Here is an 18,642-nt window from a genome sequence, read left to right as displayed (position 1 = left end):
CATCCGAAAAGGGTGTGGTGGCTCGCGCAGCGTGAGTGGAGCCACCTGCGCTCGTCGTGTCGGGGGCGGCGAGAAGGCTGGGTCGAATTCGCGACAGCCATCGTCCGGCCGATGGCTGCGACGGCTGTATGACAGCCATCAATCATGCGGCCGGGCGGATGGCCGGGACACAGCCATCGCAGCCATCGGCCGGAGGATGGCTGCGCTGACGGGAACGCAGCCAGAATGGCGCGTGCTGGGAGGCGGAGTGGCCAGGATGCTTTAATTGCAACCATGTGAATTAAGGATGGCTGGCATGCCTAGTTCTCAGCCATCCGGTAGGAGTGCATGGCTGAGATCTAGGCGTGCCAGCCATCCTTAGCACGGATGGCTGCGAAACAGGGAGCGCAGCCATCCAAGGTGCAGATTTCGAGGTTAGCCATCACTTTGAGGGACGTCGCGGAATCTCTGAGCCGAGGGAGGCCGTGTGAAGAGCTGAGATGTCAACGGCGCAATTTCTATCGATACAAGCTCGTATCTTACGGATGGATGGCCGCCTGCGCTCGGCACCGGGCACCGCCTCGGCAGGCGAACAAGAGGAAGAACTCAGAGGAGAGGGGAGCCTCCTCCGGAGTGAGGATGAGGACCTTACGCGAAGGGGCCCTGAGCGGTGACGTCGTGTGAGAGTGCGTGTCGTGTGCATGTCTGGTGTTCATTATAGCTCCGAGTAGAGGGGGCGGTCTGCTGCTAAGGGGAAACCCGGAGCGCGGAGCCAACCCTCGGAGACCCGTGTTTACTTTACGGCCCTTTCCCTGCGAACGCGCACCCCCGGGGCTAGGGCTCTCTAGCCCGTAACCCGATGCCAATCATCCGGCCCGCTGGGTGCGCTCTTCTTAGCTCCCCGGCCCTGGATGTGCGGTTAATGACTGCACTCCAAGTGCTCCAAGTGCGGGTACCCGCACTATCGTAGTTATGGCACACTTAAGAGCTGTGAAGAGAGTGGTACCAGCACTGTGGGTCGTTGCGGCACGCAAGGCCAAGGGGGGCCTCCCGGACGTATGATCCTAGCCCAATACGTCCCACGGGGCACATTTCGATTTTTGACAGAATTAAGTGCACTCTGCCCCCGCACGGTACTAATAGTCGTAGTTTTGGCACCGCTGCCCTTCACGGCACCACACCGCCGCTTGACAGCCCGAGATTAGCCTAGCAGCGAGTGGGCATCGCCTGCCGGTCGGCTGGGCACGAGCCAAGCACTTGGGAGGCCGTCAACCGAGCCCGAGCGGCGCCTGAGGTGGGTGCCACGGCGTCTGCACGAAGGCGTGGCGGGGTGAGGAACCAGGGGTGGTGAACACCTCCCCGTCGGGCGCGCGGCGCGTCGGATGGTCCGCCGAGGCCGCCGCCGCCCCGGCTACGGCGATGGGGGCGGCGGGGCCGACCCGGCCGGCGTTTGTCGGCTCCACCTACAGAAGAGCAGTCTCTGTGGGTCGACGATACTAACTCGGTAGTAACGCGGAGCGGTGCTGTGCGGCGCCGAGTTGTGCGCGAGGCGACCTCCTGGGGCTACCTGAGCTGGCAATGGATGCCACCAGGACGCACGGCTAGCAGGAGCCAGTCAGGCATGCCCTGCTGTGGAGCAGAGCCGGCTGGCGCACCGGCGATACTAACTCAGCGCGCCGCGAGAGGCGAATCTGGGCAACTTTGGAGGCGCAGTTCTCGAGCTTGCCGTCGACGATTGATGTCGGGTAAATTGATAATTGTCACTGCCTTCGTCAAATTCTTTTCCAACGAGCGAATTCTCAAAAAACCAAAAAATGAAGGTGGATCCTGGTCCAGCGAATTCTTTTCGCAAAGCCGCGAGACGGCGAGAGGAGATTATGTTGTGTCGGCAGAGGATCTACCTCACACCCTTGTGGGCGAAATCCTCTCCGCTGGCTCCGATGGCGGCGGCGCGGGCCTCTCTCTTGTTGTAGCTGTCTTGTTGTTGTTGTCGGATATTTTCTTTTTGGCCTGCCCTGTGTGCCCCCGGGGGGGAGGGGGGGGGAGGGGGCCCGATCCGCCCTCGCTGCCGCTCCGCTTGTTTTTCTCCTCCACATGGCCTCCCACCGCATCGGCGCCCGCGTCGCGAACCTCTCGCCAGCGCAGCTGTGCGCCATCATCGAGGCGCAGGCGGGCGCGAGCGACGCTGCGCTGCGCGTGGCGGAGGAGCACGCCGCACGGCTCGTGGAGCAGCCCGAGTGGGTGCTCTCCGAGGTCCTCCTCTCGCCGGACCTCGCCCCGCACATCCTCGCCCAGCTGCCGACCAAGGAGCACGCCGTCAAGGGGACGTGCCGCGCGTGGCGCCGCGGCTGGAAGGAGACGCTGAAGAAGCGCGAGAGGCCGCGCATGCTCGTGATCGGCGGCCAAGACAGCGAGGGCGAGTTCCTTAACTCGCTGGAGCGGTACGACCCGTCAACGAATGAGTGGGAGGAGGAGGCTGTGGCGCCGATGCTGACGGCACGCACGTATGTCGGCACGGCGGTGCTTGATGGCAAGCTCTACGCGGCGGGCGGCCGGAGCGAGGCTGATGGCGAGGATGAGGATGGCGAGGATGAGGCCGACGAAGCAACTTCCAGCTCGGTGGAGCGGTACGACTTTGAAACGAACGCGTGGGAGGCGGCGGCGCCGATGGCAGAGGCGCGGTGGTGTCACGGCGTGGTCGTGCTCGACGACAAGCTGTACGCTGTGGGCGGGTACGGAGGCTACGGCGGCACCCTCAGCTCGGTGGAACGGTACGATCCGGCGGCGAACGCGTGGGAGGCGGTGGCGCCGATGGCGGCGGAGCGGGACCATCACGCTGTGGCGGCGCTCGACGGCAAGATGTACGCTGTGGGCGGCTTCAATACTGACTTCCTCAGCTCGGTGGAGCGGTACGATCCGGCACTGGATGTGTGGGAGGCGGTGGCGCCGCTGGGGACGGCGCGGTATAATCACGGCGTGGCGATGCTCGACGGCAAGCTGTACGCGGTCGGCGGCAGGAACGGCGACGGGGGCGGTGCCCGCCTCAGCTCGGTCGAGCGGTACGATCCGGCTGCCAATTCGTGGGAGGCGGTGGCGCCGATGGGGACGGCCCGGGGCGAACATGGCGTGGCGGTGCTCGACGGCAAGCTGTACGCGGTGGGAGGCTGCAACAACGCGCTCAGCTCGGTGGAGCGGTACGACCCGGCCGAGAATGCGTGGGAGGCTGTGGCGCCGCTGGCGGCGGCGCGGGTCTCTCCCGTAGCTGTCTTGTTGTAGACGGCCCTCTGTTAGACTGTTTCGCGGAACGAATATGAAGGGGGGAAGTAAGTTTGATTGAGGGGAAGGGCAATTCAACACCCTACGACCAACAGCCGACAAATCCGCGCTCGGGAAGGTCTTCTCTCAGCAGGCCGAGCGCCGTGGCCTGGCTCGGCTCGCCGCGAGTCGCGCGAATTTATCAGTGCCATAAAAAACTCACGAGACCTCGATATCTAACAAAGACTAGTCACAAAAACAAGATTTTTTTTAGCTTAGCCTTCGATGTTAGGGAACAAGAACAAAGCAAGGCGGACACAGGGCATATCGCTCTCGGGCCCACAGACATCCCGCACACCCGCCGCCCCCGCGCGCGCCCCGCCCCGGCCGGGAGAGAGGGGAGTGACAGATTGGGATGGCAACAGTCGAGTATTGGGGACCCTTAGGGCTGTCAAACGTTAAGAGCTGAACAGTGTTGCTAGTGTTAACAGTAACAACAGAACAACAGTGGGGCTCCCCAACAACAGTAGCTAACGTTAGGCCGGCTGAACAACAATACCAAAGAGCTAGGGAGCGCGAACAACACTTGCGCCTGCCCCAGCCACTAGCAGATAGAAGATACAGCCCACAGGCCACAGCTCAAAATTTGCTTCGGCTCGCTGCGCTCGCGTGGCTCCGGCGGACGGAACGCCGCCACATCGTAGCCGCTCAGAGACCCGAGATGATCTCCGATGGCTCCCGGTAACCGTCTACGAGGGGCGGGCGTGGAGCAAGTGGGTCCGCCCTTGCACGAGAGCACGACGGTGGTACGAAACCCCACCCTAGAGCACTCGAGCTGTGATGCGGCTCAGTCCACGATCACGAGCTGATCGTCCTCGGCCACGAGTTCCTCGATGAGGAAGAAGTGCACAATGCACTCGGCGATCCTCTGCACGTTGCGCAGAAAGGCTGTGCGGTCCACGCGGCGGCAAACAATGTAATCCTCCCCGACAACAGCCCCAGCCCGTGCGAAGGATTCCACCGTCCACCGCGCACTGGTCCTGCTCGGCTCCGGCTCCGCTCGCTTCCGGCTTCGCCAGCAACCAAGGCGCTTCTCGCGACCACGCATCCCAGCGTGACGGATTGGGCGAAGGTTCTTGGTAATGGTTCGTCGTCCGTGACGCATCCCATTTGTGCGGAGGTGCTGGTGATGTTGGCGGTGGCGATGGCAATGGCGACGGCGGCAGTGCCGCAGACGACGCCAGCTCTGACAACGTCTCTGTCGCTGGCACTGAAGTCATGGGCCAACCTCCTGTCGTTGGTGAACCTCAAGACGTCATGGCATGCGCTGTGTCTATCAGTGCCCACGCCGCAAAGCGTCAACATGTTGATCGACACGCGCACGAGTTGTCACCGGCACTTGAGGCCTTTGAGGTGCACCGAGCTACACCACTCAGGAACGTTCAGAACACCTGGACGTGTGCAGTGGACGTTCAGAACAAGCTGTTACGGTGTTCATGGCAGCTTAGCAAAAAAACGTGTGGCTGCCTACTCGGCCGCCTGAGAGCGCGGGCGGTGTGTATAGCCTGCTCAGGCCTGCAGGCTAACGTACGGACTACGGTGCCACGAGCAACGATACGGGTGAACAAGTCGTCTAATTTAACTCGCGTCCCATTTTTGGAAAATCCTAAAAGGATCATAACTTGCGTACATGTGCATGTTACGTATCTGTAGTATATGATACCGTGGGAGATGACATATAACCGTGAGTGTGTCAACCTCGAGATGCAGGTCTCGAAGCTCGAGTGCTTCTCTCCCGAGTACAACCTCTCGCACTGCCGGAGGAGGATGGCGGGTCGCGGACGTACCGAGGCGTGATGGTCGCGGGCTGCCCAATGGGGGAGGCAGGGTTTGTGGATGCGTGGTTACGCGCCCAGGTGAGCAGTATCGTGAGCTACATCGACAAGACAGTTCTTTCGCTACGTGCTGCGAGCCCCCACGCGCTGTGGGCCGCCATCTACTACTCCTGCTCCGCCAAGTTCGACTTCATCCTTCGGCACCTCCCTCCCGACAAGACGGTGTCCCACGCTCGCGTCGTCGACGCTGCGCTCACCCGTGCCGCTGAGGCGTGCGGCTACGAGGGCGTGCTCGGCGACGCCATCACCGCGCGGCGGGCTCGCCTGCCTGCGCGGATGCGCGGCCTCGGCCTGCGCTCGCTCGAGGAGGTGGCGCCGGCTGCGTTCTGCGCCTGCTTTGTCGAGGCGGCCGAGAGGTTCCTCGACAGGTCGACGCCCGGCGGCGGCAGAGAGCGCGGCTTCTTCCAGATGCTCGCTCCGCTCTTCGGCCACGGCGCCTTCGAGTTGCCGTACCCGAACAGCCCTCGCCTCTCGCGCTTCCTCTCGGGCTGCACCACCAACGTCAACCCGCTCGGCGCGCAGCTGGGGCAGCTGACGCCGACGGGCGAGTCCTTCAAGAAGGCGTGGGAGGGCATGCAGCGAGAGGTCCGCGGCGAGGGCGTGGCGGGACCTCTCGATGTCCGGGCTCCCGAGGCTGGCAACGGGCGGGCCGGCAGCGCTGGGCTACAGCGGCAGCTGACGCAGCAGCGGGAGCAGGTCAAGCGCAACCAGCTCAGCCGCAGCATCCTCGGGCTGCCGCACGGCGACACGCGGCGGGAGGCGTGGCTGGCCGTCGACTCGTTCTCGTCCGCGTGGGTGAGCTCATGGCCCTCGGCTCAGAACCGGTGCGAGGCGCGCGAGTTCCGCGAGATCTTCTGCACCTACCTCGGCCGGGAGAGCCCAGCCGTGCGCGCGCTCGTGGGCAAGAGCATCGCCTGCTCCGGCCGCGGCCCTCCTCGAGTCTGCGATGCCTTTGGCGTCCAGCTGGGCTTGGCGACGCTCAACGACCGCGCCCACGGCAACTGCCACGACGACATCTTCTCACGCGTGATCGGTGATGCGCTGCACGCGGGGCTGCGCGGCAAGGAGGAACCGCGCGAGATCTTCAGCGCCGTCATCCCGCCTGTCACACTCAACGGCACCGCTGGCACGCGCGGCAAGAACGGCATCGTGCCGGATGGGCGCCTGCACTGCAAGCTGCGCGAGTCCCGCACGGCGCGCTGCACGGGCACACGAGGCCAGGCGCATCCGTCTGTCCGGTGGCGCGGCACGACAGTGCAGCGCGGGCCCGAGCAGCCGCCGGCGGAGCACCTCCTCGAGGGCAAGACCATCCACCGCGGCGGGCCTCACTACATGAGCGCTCGGGCGCGCGACGATGGCCAGGGCGGCGCTGTCGCCGACAGGGCGAACCTTGTCCAGCGCGACTACGAGGCGCGGGCGGCGGCGCTCGATGCCAAGCCGCACGTGCAGGCATGGAACAACGGCTCGAGGGACGCCGTTTCCTCCGTGCTGCGCTCGTTTGGCACCGTGCGCAGCCTCGTTGTCGGGGCCTACGCGGAGGCGTCGGACGACCTGCACCAGCTGTTCGACTGTGTGGTGGAGTCGGCATCCAAGCAGCACTGGAGGCGGATCGGCGCGCGTAGCGCGAAGGAGGCGGCCGCGGTCCTACTTCGCTACGACGCTGCGGCGGGCGTGGGGCGTGCACTTTGCGCGCGAGTTCGCGCGGCACCGCCTCCGACGCGTGGTGTTCGTGGGGGCCCCGCGGCGACAGCCGGGCAGGCCTCTCGCGACGGCCGATGGCGCCTGGCCAGCGCTGTCGGCGGGCGAGTTTGCGGCGCACGCGCTGCGCGTAGGCGGCGCGTGGGCGGGCGGCCCGCCCGGCCGTCGGTGAGCACCGGACGCGAGGGTCGGTCGGCTCTTAACTAGCTGTATATAGTCGCGATCTGCCGGCGTGCGTATGAGCTCACTAGCTAGAGCTCACACTAGAGGCCGTCATCGCATTCGCCTTCCTGCCTGGGACCCAGCGCTGACTTCTGACTGTCGTTGCTGTCTCTCCCCCTCTTCTCGACTGTCTGTGCTTGTGCGTCTTGGGTCCGGAGTTGTGCGTTTATGTGAAGTGAAGAGATGTGAACAGGCCAACGCACAGCGCCATACGAGGTATTTTCTTCTCAATAACAAGGCTGTGAATTAGTGCACAGGCTAGGACGAAGTGCTCGCGGGACGAAGTGCTCTGACAAGCGCGCGCCGACGATCGTCCCGTCGGCTCGCAACCGCAACGCGCACTATTTTTTCGTTGGGCGACGATCATGCCGGGACGAGCGGCAACGCCTGCAGACGCTGCCGCATCGTGTTCCTTCGGCGGTTGGCTCGAATTTGTGTGGGTGCGCTTTGACGAGTCGTTCGAGGCCGTGCTGCCGCTCGTGCGCCAATCGCCAGTCACATTCTACCAGGTAGTCGACTCTGGCAGGGCCCATCCCTCGTACAGGACACCGGCTGCGGTACGCAACATCACTTGTGGCGCGTGTTGCCGACGTCGATTCGTGCCCAATCGCGGTCGCGAGACACCGGCGTACTTGCACTACATGGCGGAGCGCTACGACACACTACCACAGTGGGTGGCCTTTGTCCACGGTGCACCGCACGGCACAAGGCACACGCTGCATCGCGTGGCAGCGTGCCTCTGGCGTGAGGCGCCTCCAGAGTGGAATGCTGCAGAAACTGTCCCCGATTATGTGCCGATCGTGCCGACGACATACGTTGCACACCGTGATATCCACTACCGGGACTGGGAGCCAGGCTACGCGGAGCTTTGGCGTCGGTGGCGTTCAAGCTTCCGGCCAGCCAGCGCCGCGCTCGCGCGCGACGCGATCGACGACCCGACGCCACATCTGCCACGCCAGCACACGGGTGTGCGTAACGTCTCCTTCGAGTGCTGTGCGCAATTTCTCGCTTCCCGGCGCGCGCTGCGGCGCAACCCGCGGCAAGTGTACGAAGTTGGGCTCGAGGTGGCCCTCACCTTCGATGGTGCCAACCCAATCAAGGCATCTGTGCTCGACAAGGCCTCCAACTTCGGGCTCAATTGGGCGGGTTCGGCGTTCGAGCACATATGGCATGTCCTCCTCGGGCAACCGGTGCACATCGAGAAGCACTGCAACCCGTGCGCCAGTGAGGACAGTGGGCAACGCGGCATGGGCAACCCGAATGCGAGCCACGGACCGTTCCGCTGCTGCGCAACGACGACAGGGAGTTGTCCGGCGGACCACGCGGCGTCGGAACGCCCGCGCGCGCGTCACGCTCGGTGCGACGGAGCCGCTGAGACGCGGGACGGACGACAGCATGCAACAGCATGCACGCATGACCACGTGGGACCCTTAGTGCGTTAGCTGAGCCTCGGTATGCTCGCCTCGCGAGCTTCGGCGGGCGTAACCGTGTGGAAAGGGACCGAGCGTCGTGTGTTAGAGTACAATCTATCGTCGCAGCGACCGATCGAGTCCCGCGCTCCACGCGAGCCTGCACCCGCGCTCCAGCCGACACTCTCACGCTCTTCAACGTGGTAACCCGGGACTACTACGACTCCTACCACACCTCCGCCTGCGCGAGGGAGGTCTTGACCACCCACTCAAAGTCGAGCATGCGCTCCTGCGAGGTGAAGCGGTCGGCCTCGAAGCTGAACTTGGCGCTCCGCAGCTCGCGCAGCGTCTCGGCGAGCAGCTCCTCCGGTGGCGCCGTGGGCTTGCCTTCAAGTTCGGCTGAAATTCGAAAAAGAGTTGCCCAAGTTTTAGCTAAGCTGAGCAGTGTGTAGGTAGGTAGGTAGGTCACCCTCTCCCTCAAGGTCTCCTCTCCTCTCATCACCCGTGGTTCCCCGACGTCGGTGCGTGCTCGCTGCTCGGACAGCACATGCACAGGAGCCGCCGCTGCCGCAGTACTACTCGTCCGTGACGCAGCCCATTTGTGCGGACGAGACGGTGTTGATGTACCGCGCCATCGTGCCGCGCGTGTACTTGAGGGGTGGCGGCACAAACGCCGCCTGCCTCGCGGCCATTTCGGCGTCAGGGATATCGACGCTGATCGTGAGAGGCTACTCATGTGTCCTCGATGGATGGGAGTGGTCTGGGCGCGAACGATCGGTGTAAAATGGAGCTAAAAAAGCGCGCGTATCGCGTCATTGCGAGCGACAGCGCGTTGCTCCAGGAGGCCAGCACGGTCGAATCTGGCGATTCGACACCGGTCGCTGGGTGCTCCGGACCGGTCCCGATGGTGTGGGCACCGCGAGCGGCGCGCGGCGCCCTCATGCGGGCCGTGCATAGGCGGCGCGCTTACCAGTGTGGAAGATGCGCCTTTAGGCCGGCTGCACCAATACGATACCTCGCACTCCATGTGCGAGAACGCAGAGAGAAAATGAAAGCCGTCCGGCCCCCAAGTCCGGCTCACGCGCCCCGAGCTGACCCTCTACCGCACTGATCACTTCCGCCCCCTCGCTCCCAACCCATCCACCTCGCCGAGTGCCGAGGTCGGGCGATCTCACGCTATCTCGGGCGATCTCGGGGCCGCGCCGCGCTATCTCGGGCGATCTCGGAGCTTGGCCTGTACGAGGTTTTCCGGCAAACAAAAAGGAAAACCGAGGGTCCCCAGCACTTTGCGTTTCCGGAAATTTCCAGGGAAAACAGAGGGTGTTTGGTGCTCCATTCTGGAAACTCGCGAGTTTCCCTGAGTCTGAGAGCTGGTCTGGGGCAAAATCTGAGGCAAAATTGAGGAATCGACAAAATACCCAGGCGGTCGCCGGGTAATTTCCAGGTCTACACGGGTTCTCCGCAAAATTCCCGGTATTTTGCCGATTTGGCCTAAAATTTGGCTGATTTTGGGCCCAAACCAGCCTCAGACTCGGCTCAGAGCCAAAAATTTGACGATTTCCACGGAGTTTTCCCGGGAAAAGAGAGAGGAAAAGAGAGGGTGTTGTAGAGAAAAAAGGAAAGGAAAACAGACGGGGTGCGAGAGGAAAACCTCGTACAGCCTAACTCGGTCTCGGAGCGTCGCTCGCGCGGCGGCACACCTGCTCAAAAAAGGAAGGGCCCGGTTGGAGCCACGGGGCTCACGTGCTCGCTCGGTTCTCGCCGCCTCACTCTGCGCCACGAGGGCCGGTGAGGCGGCGCCCCGCGCGGCGCGTTCATCGCCCTCCACGCCGACTCTCGCTTTTTTTTTAGAATTTTACACCGAATCTCCCTCGCACAAAAACAAAACAAGAACACAACGCACTCTCTCACATGACAAGCGATCCCACGACAGCGATTGTGGGGACTACATGATCCGTACGTGAGGGGTGGAGGGGCCCGTCCGCGGAGCTAGGCGGTACGGGCGCCCTCCACTGCGGCTGAGCGCAAGAAGCCGTCCGCCGTTTGCTTGTTCGTGACCCAGTTGGTGCGCATCTTGCGCGCCTGCTTGTTGATGTTTTCGGCGTCGCCCGCCACCGCCGCCATGGAGATCTGCTGCGTGTGGTGGACGACGAAGGAGGAGGCGCTCGCCGACGCCGCCCCGTACACCGTCCGGTCCGTGTTGGTGCCCGCCGCTTCCTTGGCGAACACGTGGAGGCCGTCTCCATACGCGTGGTCGTTGACCCATCCCTTTCCAGTCGAGTGGTCGAGCGGTCCGTCCACCTGACGGCCACGCTCCTTGCACCCCACGACCGCCGTCAACGCCTTGTCCAGCGTGTTTCCAAACCCGTAGAGGTGGCCCACCGACGCCACACTGCCACCATCGTCCCACGAGCCCCTCTCCCCGACGTCGTCGACTTGATGAGAGGGTTCCAGCACTTGACCTCGTAATGCACGTCCCGCATCGTGGCGAAGTCACCGCCGAGCTCGCAGATGTCAGTCACGGACGTGTCGTTGAGGTGCCGCGTCACCTCGGGTTTTTTTTGAGGATGATGCTGCAACCGAGCGCGCCCGGATGGCATTCTGGGCGGCCCTTAGCACCCCATTGTGCTTGGAGGTGCGGTCGCCCTTGTTGGAGTTAGTACGGCGTTGAGCTGCGGCAGCGCATCATCGAGTACCGCAGCTGCCGGACATCGTGGTTCTTGTCGTCGTCTCGAAGCTGGTCTAACCCTCTAGAGCGACTAACGAAAAAATCTATTTTTGGGTGCCGAGCTTTTTTGAGCTAGCCTTCGATGTTATGAAAACAAACGCAAGGGCCAAGGCGGACACAAGCACATCGCTCTCTCGGTCCCACAGACATCCCGCACACCCGCCGCACACCCGCCGCCCCCGCGCGCGCCACACAAAAATCCAGGCCCCAAATGACGTGTGAGTGTTAGAGTTGTTTGGTATTGCTAAAAATCTCTCTCTCGCGCGCCCCACCCCGGCCGGGAGAGAGGGGAGTGACAGTTTGGGATTGCAAGTCGAGTAGCTTTGGTTGGAGCACTTGGAGCACTTGGAGTGCAGTCATCAGCCTCACATCCAGGGCCGGGGAGCTAAGGAGCGCACCTAGCGGACCGCGGCATGGCTTTTTCCCCTTTTTTCTGCTTTTAAATTCTGCTTTTTTGTCGATTTTTGAGCAGGCGCCGCGCGAGCGACCTCCAGGGTAAGCCCAATGGCGGCCTGCGCGGAGTGCGGTGTCCAATCTCTCTCGCTGGCAGTCGACCTTGCGAACCCTTCGGTGTCCTACTGCAACGGCTGCTGGGAGGCATACGAGGAGGAGGTGGAGCGGAAGCGGCTCATCTCCACTGCCACAAAGATCCTGAAGCGGCGCCAGGCTGACGTCGCTGAAACTCCGCGTGCCGTCAGCAAGAAGCCCGCGCCGGGCGCCGCCGTGCCGCCGCTTCCCGCCGCGCCACCTCCCACGGCGCCGCCCCGCCCCATTGTCGGCGGCGCGGCCATCGACATCCAGGCCGCCGCCGTGGACGCAAAGGTTTTACTCCGCGGAAAACGCGGCGAGGTCCTCGCCGTCGTTTTTCGCAACTTTGACGGCGCGCATGGCCGGCACGTCGTCAAGAGCGCCGACATTCGACCGGGCGAGTCCAACATCCGCCCAGGGACGGCCAAGGCGATGGCCGAGCCGGGCCGCACCTCGTCGCTGACAAAGGGCAACTCCATCTCGAACGACAACTTCGAGGTGCTCTTCAACTCCTCCCAGCCGCGCAGCCTCGACGCCCTTCGCGCCGTCCGGGCGGCGGTGTGGGCGGTGGAGGAGTCCGAGGGGCAGCAGCAGTCTCGCATCTTTGCGGCGGCGGAGGAGGGGCTGGACTGCTCGCTGCGCGTGCACGACTTCCCGCTCAAGCAGGAGGGCGCCGCGCCATCGAAACTCGCCCGCATGTTCTACGGCCTCAGCAGCGACCAGTTCAACTGGTGCCGGGTGCTCGACCGAAAGGAGGGCGGGCGGATGCACGGCCACGTCGACGAGGATGGGACTGATGGCGTCGTGCTGCTCAACCTCGGCGAGTGCGACATGTTCTTCGACCAGCCGGGTCGCTGCGAGGCGCGGCAGACGCGCGAGACGTGGTGCGTCGGCGGCGGCGGCGGCGGCGAAGGGCATTGGGTCGTCTGGGACGATGCGCCTCACAAAGGGAAGGAGTCGCGATACAGGACAGAAGAGCACTACACGCACCTGCTACGCGATCGGCTCTGCGCGGCGTGCGCGCGCGGCGAGAAGGGGCGCGAGTGCCGCTCCTGCAAGCCCGTCCGGCTGCGCAGCGGCGACGTCGTCGCCTTCTCCGGCTGCGCGGCGTTCCACGGGGTGCGCGCAGTCTACCGCGAGCAGCCGCCGCCGCCGACCGCCCGCGGGTCGCTGCCGGATTGGATGGAGTCGCGCCTCGGCCTCGGGCACCGCGTCTCGGTGCAGTGGCGGCTGACGGACCGCAAACGCGCGGAGGCGAAGCGGTTGAACGAGTCGCGGGCCTTCGCGGCGAGCGGAGGAGAGGGCGGCCCGTCGGCGGCGCCACCGCCCGCAGCGACGTTTCGCGTCGACCCGGCTGTGGTGGATTCGCTCTCTGCGATGGGGTTCCCGCGGGAGGACGCGCTCGCTGCCCTGGCCGCAGCCTTCGGCGACGCAGCTCGCGCGGTCGACTACCTCGTCGACCCCTCCTCGGTGCCCGCGAGCCGTGCGCAAGGCGGGCGGGAGGGGGAGGCCTCCCGGGGGGCTCGCACCATGGCGGAGCGCATCCGCAGCATGGCGGGAGGGCGCATCGTCTGGGACGACACCGAGCCGCTGCACCGCTGGATCGAGGCTGTCAAGCCGTCGCTCGTCCCGGCTGCACAGGTGGCGTGGGTGCAGGTACACAGCCGCGCGGCTGGCACGCCCGGCTCCTCGGGCGGCGGCGACTTCTCGGAGGCGCCGTACCAGCCGGCCCTCCAGCAGATCAGCGACATCATCGACCGCGGCGCCAACGTCCCGGCGGCAGCCAAGAGGGAGTGTGTCGAGCGCCTGCTGGACACTGCGCGGCGGCAGGGCTACACCACCGGAAAGTGGATGGTGTTTCTCCCGCCGGGCGTTGCCGACGCGGCGTGGGCGGCGATCGCGCGCGCCACGGCCACGGGCGAGCTCGGCTGCAGCGCCAAGGTCGCGCCGACCGGTGCAGGTCCGGACGAGCTCGTGCGCGAGGCTGTCGTCTGCTGCGTCTACGTGAGGGACTTCGACGAGCGCGCGGAGCTGCAGCGCGTGCTGCGCGCGCTGATGGCGCTGATGGCGCCGCTCCAGGTGCCGGTGACAGCCGGCTTCAAGCCCGACGCCTTCACGATGCTCGGCATCGATGGAAAGCAAAACAGGTGGCGCCTGCCGCCGACGGTGCACTCGGTGGCGGAGGCGCTCGCGTGGGACGTGGCGCCCGCGCCGCCCGCGCCGGGCACGCAGCAGGACCCGATCGAGCTCGATGGCTGAGAGGGAGGGAGGCGCACCGGGACCGGCACCCCGCTCCCTCTGTTTCCGGCTGTACCTCGCCGTATCTCGCCGCGGAAGCGCGCCTCTCGCGCTCTCGGCGCAGTGCGCCCGGCGGTGCGTCGCCGAGCTCCACTTTGTCGGCGGCGCGGGCAGCTCTGGCGCTCCCGTCTCGACTCCGAGAATGCGCCTGCCAGGCGCTCGCTAGCGCAGGGGCTTTCCTACACTAGTACGGCGGATTGCCCCGCTGTAGGCCGGTGCGCGGTGGTCCTTTCTGAACGCTCTCTGGTCTCTCTCCTCGCTAGCTCTGCTTGTACGCGGTGCAGTCTGTAGAGAGTGAGGCTCTTCTGTGCACACGACATGCTTGGTGTGTGTGTGGTCCGCTCCTCCGCTGGTGCTGTCGGAATCTCAGGTTCGTGTGCCGTAGTACCGATAGGCATGTGGTACTGCTACTGGCTGGCGCTACGTTTGGAATAAATAAATAAAACGGGGGGTCGCAGCTGGAGCTGCCTCCTTGCTCCTTCCTGGTATGACTCCGAGCTCGAATTTTCCGACGCTGAGGCGCGGGATAGGGTGGCAGGGGTTGTGCACGACGCAGTGCAGCAGGCTGTGATGCAAAATATGGCTACGTATGATGACGAGCTCTACCAGGCATGGAGGGACGGCGAGATAGGCGAAAAGGACTTGCCGGAGGAGGTGATGGCTATGACTTTGGACCTTTGCGAGAGGTGGCGAGCGGAGCAAGCGCGGTGTAGGCGCGCCCACGCGGCGCAGCGGCTCTCCCGCGACCATAGCCCCTCCCGCAGCCGCAGCCGTAGCCGCAGCCGCAGCCGTAGCCGCAGCCCCAACTCTTGCTGCTCTTCTAGTGTCGGGTAGTGACCAGGGGGTGAGGGGACGGATTGAAGATCCCTCACACCAAGATCGTGCAGGGCGGGGACACATGTCCCTAAATCCCATCTCGTCTCAGAGTTTGACCGTTTTTATTTATTTATTTATTTATTTGGAGCTGCCTCTGCGCGTCCTGGGTATGTACCTTTGTCGCGCGCCGGAGACGACTCGACGCCGCTGAGATCGGAGACCAAGCTCTGACAGGTCGCACGTCGCTCCTTTGACGCCGACGAGACTCACCCGTGCAGATCACATCAGGACACGGTCTCAACACGCTCGGTACGACGCCTGCGACCCGTCTTGGGTCAGGTGGCACGACGCTCATCGCGCCTACCAGCGCTGCCGTGCAGGTTGCCACGACGAGGTCGAGCACGCTTCTATACGCTCGCCCAGCCTTCCTTTCCACCCCATTAGGCAGCGGCCTGGGAACGGTGGCGGTCAGAGGCAAAGCCTGCGAGGGTGGTGGAACCACATGTCACGGCTACCGCCGGCTCGACCCCACGATAGCCTCCGGAGGCTGACTTTGAGGCACAATCATCGGACGACGTCGGCGAGTTGAGTCGCGCTCGCGGTAGCCAGATGACCTCTCATACTAGTATCATCGGCCATGGCCGCAGGAAGCGCGGGGGGCTCCGCTGGGAGCAACACGGAGCTCCGTTGGACGCGTTTTCAAGATCAGCGTGTCAGAGTGAATTGGAACCAGCCACACCTCTCTACTGTGAGATGGGTAAAAAGGAACACAGGTCCCCGCCCGTGCGATCTTTGTGCAGGGTTCTTTGTGGGTGTGGTCGGCGACTAGCCGGGGTCGTCCTCCCGACGGGGGACTAGCACTAGCCGTCTTCCACATGGTCCCTCGGGTCCCTGCTGCTCCTAATCTCTTCGTACATCCTCCTGCTGATCTCCGCAAAGTCCTGCTCCCTCCCTCATCTCGCCCTCTGCGCGTCTGCTCCGCCCCCACATCGTCTGCCCTGCGTCGTCTGGCGACGGGTCCTCCACAGTCGGCGTTGTGGGGTGGACACATCGCCAGAAAAGAATTTTACAAACCAACTCCCTCTGTGCGTCCTGGGGAGGGACAAAATTGTCGCCGCCGGAGACGACTCGACGCCGCTGAGATTGGAGATCAAGCTCTGACAGGTCTTGGCGACAATTGGCCCTCTGTCTTGGCGACTCTCTTAACGTTAAGGGCATGTGAGGGCATGTAAAGCCGTATGTGTGTGCGCGCGTTTAAGTGTGCCCCCAGAGAGTGACAGTCGTGTAAAGCTTTTGCAAACCCAATTCTGGTCCGGGCGTCATCTATAGCCGCTAGCGCTACTTCTTACGATCTTACCCTTCGCCTCGAATCGATGATGCACAAACCGTATCAAACCCCCTCTAGCGTCTTTAAAAATCTCTCTCCAACCCCCGAGTGAAGGCTGAAGCGGGCCTCAGTGTTTTCTCTCTCGCTCTCCAGACGCTCTCCCTAGCGCGCTCTCCCCCACCTCCTGTTCGCGCCTGCGGCGCCCTTCTCGCTCCACGCCTCCCTCGCTGCATATTTATTTTTTATTTTGTGGAAAATGGCCGCTGGTCTGCTTGCGCAGGCGGCCCTCTCGGCGGCCCTCTCCTCCCCGCTCTCGGGCTGCTGGTCTCGCTGCGACGCGGTCACTCGCCTCGCCTCACCCACGCTATTCCGCACCCCGTCTGTCCGGTTGGCGGTGGCAGCAGAGGGCACTCCGCCTCCGGCTCCGCTCACCCTGTCAAAGGTCGCCGAGCTCGTCGAGGCCACATTTGTCCGTGCCTGCATGGACGCGGCGCGCGGCGACGTCACCACGCTTAAGCTCTTCATCGCGTCTGCTGTGGGCGGCTACCGGCTCGGGGTGCCGCTGCCTGCGCTGGGCTCCGCGGTCGCGGCGTGCGAAGCGGAGCACTCGACCGCGGGCCGGCCGCTGCTGCCGGAGGAGGCGGAGCTGCGGACGCTTTGGCTCTCCCTCGTCTACCTTACCCTCGAGGCGGAGGGGGAAGCCGCGCCGCCCGGCGGGGACGGCGGGGACGGCGGGGACGGCGGGGACGGCGGGGACGGCGGGGACGGCAGGGACGGCGGGGAGGAGCCGCTTGCCGCCGCCAGCGTCGACGCGAGCGCGCGCGACGAGTACTCTCCCCTGGTGGAGGAGGTGCGGAGAAAGGTGGGCGGGGGCGCCGCGCTCGGCGACCTCTCGGTGGACGACCTCGTCGGCGCCGACCCGCAGCGCACGCCGCTCAGGGCCGCCGTGCTGGCAAACTGCGTCCGCGTGGCGTTTCTGACGCTCGGCGTACTCGGCGACGAGCGGGCGGCGGGCGCGACGACGGCGCGGCCCTACATCCCGGGGACGGGGCCCAAGCGTGGCGATGGGCAGCCGGCGTGGTGATTCGCTCGCAGAATACCTCAGACAGTACGGCCTCCCTTAAGTCCGGCGCCGCTCGCCTCGCGGCGACCCGTCCAGTGTCGCGGTCGAGCTGTGCGCTCCAGGCATGTACGTAAAAGGCCAGTCAATTTTCCAAAAAGGAAGAACAGGCACCAACGCGCATCAACGCGCGCGCATCCGCCGCGCCCGCCCTCAGCCCTTGACAGAGTACCGTATGCCTCCAGCAGCGCAGCGAAAGCTTGCTGCGCCTCGCAGTCACTCGCACCCCCGACCCCCACGCCCCAGCCCTACACTCAGCGCCCCCCCGCCGGCGCGCCTATCCCCCCGCCCGCGCGCCTATGTGCTGAACCGACTTACACCAGGGCAATGCTGCCTATCCGTGCCGTCCCCATTGTCGCCACCGTCTCCCACGCATTCTGCGCCGGATCGTACCGCTCGACTGAGCTGAGGAGGCCGTCATCGGATTCGCCGCCCACAGCATACAACTTGCCGTCGAGCACCGCCACGCCGAGCTTATTCCGCGCCTCTGCCATCGGCGCCACCGCCTCCCACGCATCCAGCGCCGGATCGTACCGCTCCACCGAGCTGAGGTAGCCGTCGCCGTTCTCCCCGCCAACAGCGTACAGCTTGCCGTCGAGCACCGCCACGCCGGGATTATGACTCACCGCCTCCACAGGCGCCACCTCCTCCCACGCGTTCGTCGCGGGATCGTACCGCTCGACCGAGCTGAGGGTGAAATCAGGGTCGATGAAGCCTCCCACAGCGTACAGCGTGCCGTCGAGCACCGCGACGGCGTGAGCATATCGCGCCGTTGCCATCGGCGCCACCGCCTCCCACGACTTCGTAGTCAGGTCGTACCGCTCCACCAGGTTGGCCGTTGCGCCGTCAGCCTCACTCACGCCGCCCGCCACGTAGAGCTTGCCATCGAGCCCCGCCATGCCTGCATACCTTCGTGCCGTTGGCATCGGCGCCACAGCCTCCTCCTCCCACTCATTCGTTGACGCGTCGTACCGCTCCTTCGAGCTGATGAGGCGTCCAGCGGTCACGACCAGGCGCGGCCTCTCGCGCTTCTTCAGCGTCTCCTTCCAGCCGCGGCGCCACGCGCGGCACGTCCCCTTGGCGGCGTGCTCCTTGGTCGGCAGCTGGGCGAGGATGTGCGGGGCGAGGTCCGGCGAGAGGAGGACCTCGGAGAGCACCCACTCGGGCTGCTCCACGAGCCGCGCGGCGTGCTCCTCTGCCACGCGCAGCGCGGCGTCGCTCGCGCCCGCCTGCGCCTCGATGATGGCGCACAGCTGCGCTGGCGACAGGCCCGCGACGCGCGCGCCGATGCGGTGGGAGGCCATCGTCGGGACGAGTAGCGGGAGGATTCGCTCGCAAGGTGTGCGGGATTAGTTCGGCGCGAGCCT

At 64.9% G+C, this 18,642-nt stretch overlaps 4 protein-coding genes across 4 annotated transcripts; 2 read left to right on the top strand and 2 right to left on the bottom strand.

Annotated features, from left to right (window-relative positions):
- Positions 1-7,414: 7,414 nt before the first annotated feature.
- Positions 7,415-8,491, top strand: EMIHUDRAFT_226377 (hypothetical protein; the record flags this gene model as incomplete). The annotated part of the gene is made up of 1 exon (XM_005788738.1): positions 7,415-8,491. The coding sequence occupies one exon, from the start codon at positions 7,415-7,417 to the stop codon at positions 8,489-8,491; it is 1,077 nt and encodes a 358-aa protein (XP_005788795.1).
- A 193-nt stretch (positions 8,492-8,684) lies between these two features.
- EMIHUDRAFT_226376 (hypothetical protein) lies at positions 8,685-9,150 on the bottom strand (the record flags this gene model as incomplete). Its single annotated transcript, XM_005788737.1, has 2 exons — positions 8,685-8,895; positions 9,035-9,150. 2 exons carry the CDS (start codon positions 9,148-9,150, stop codon positions 8,685-8,687), a joined length of 327 nt encoding a protein of 108 aa, XP_005788794.1.
- A 2,540-nt stretch (positions 9,151-11,690) lies between these two features.
- On the top strand, positions 11,691-13,973 carry EMIHUDRAFT_110224 (hypothetical protein; the record flags this gene model as incomplete). The annotated part of the gene is made up of 1 exon (XM_005788736.1): positions 11,691-13,973. One exon carries the CDS (start codon positions 11,691-11,693, stop codon positions 13,971-13,973), a length of 2,283 nt encoding a protein of 760 aa, XP_005788793.1.
- A 2,618-nt stretch (positions 13,974-16,591) lies between these two features.
- Positions 16,592-18,579, bottom strand: EMIHUDRAFT_110223 (hypothetical protein; the record flags this gene model as incomplete). Its single annotated transcript, XM_005788735.1, has 2 exons — positions 16,592-16,993; positions 18,286-18,579. The coding sequence occupies 2 exons, from the start codon at positions 18,577-18,579 to the stop codon at positions 16,592-16,594; spliced, it is 696 nt and encodes a 231-aa protein (XP_005788792.1).
- Between the last annotated feature and the right edge of the window lie 63 nt (positions 18,580-18,642).

The sequence above is a fragment of the Emiliania huxleyi genome (genome assembly GCF_000372725.1).
Source record: "Emiliania huxleyi CCMP1516 chromosome Unknown EMIHUscaffold_132, whole genome shotgun sequence".
Lineage (NCBI taxonomy): Eukaryota > Haptophyta > Isochrysidales > Noelaerhabdaceae > Emiliania > Emiliania huxleyi.
Note: the sequence above shows the minus strand (reverse complement) of the source record. Positions and strands in the feature narration are given on the sequence as shown.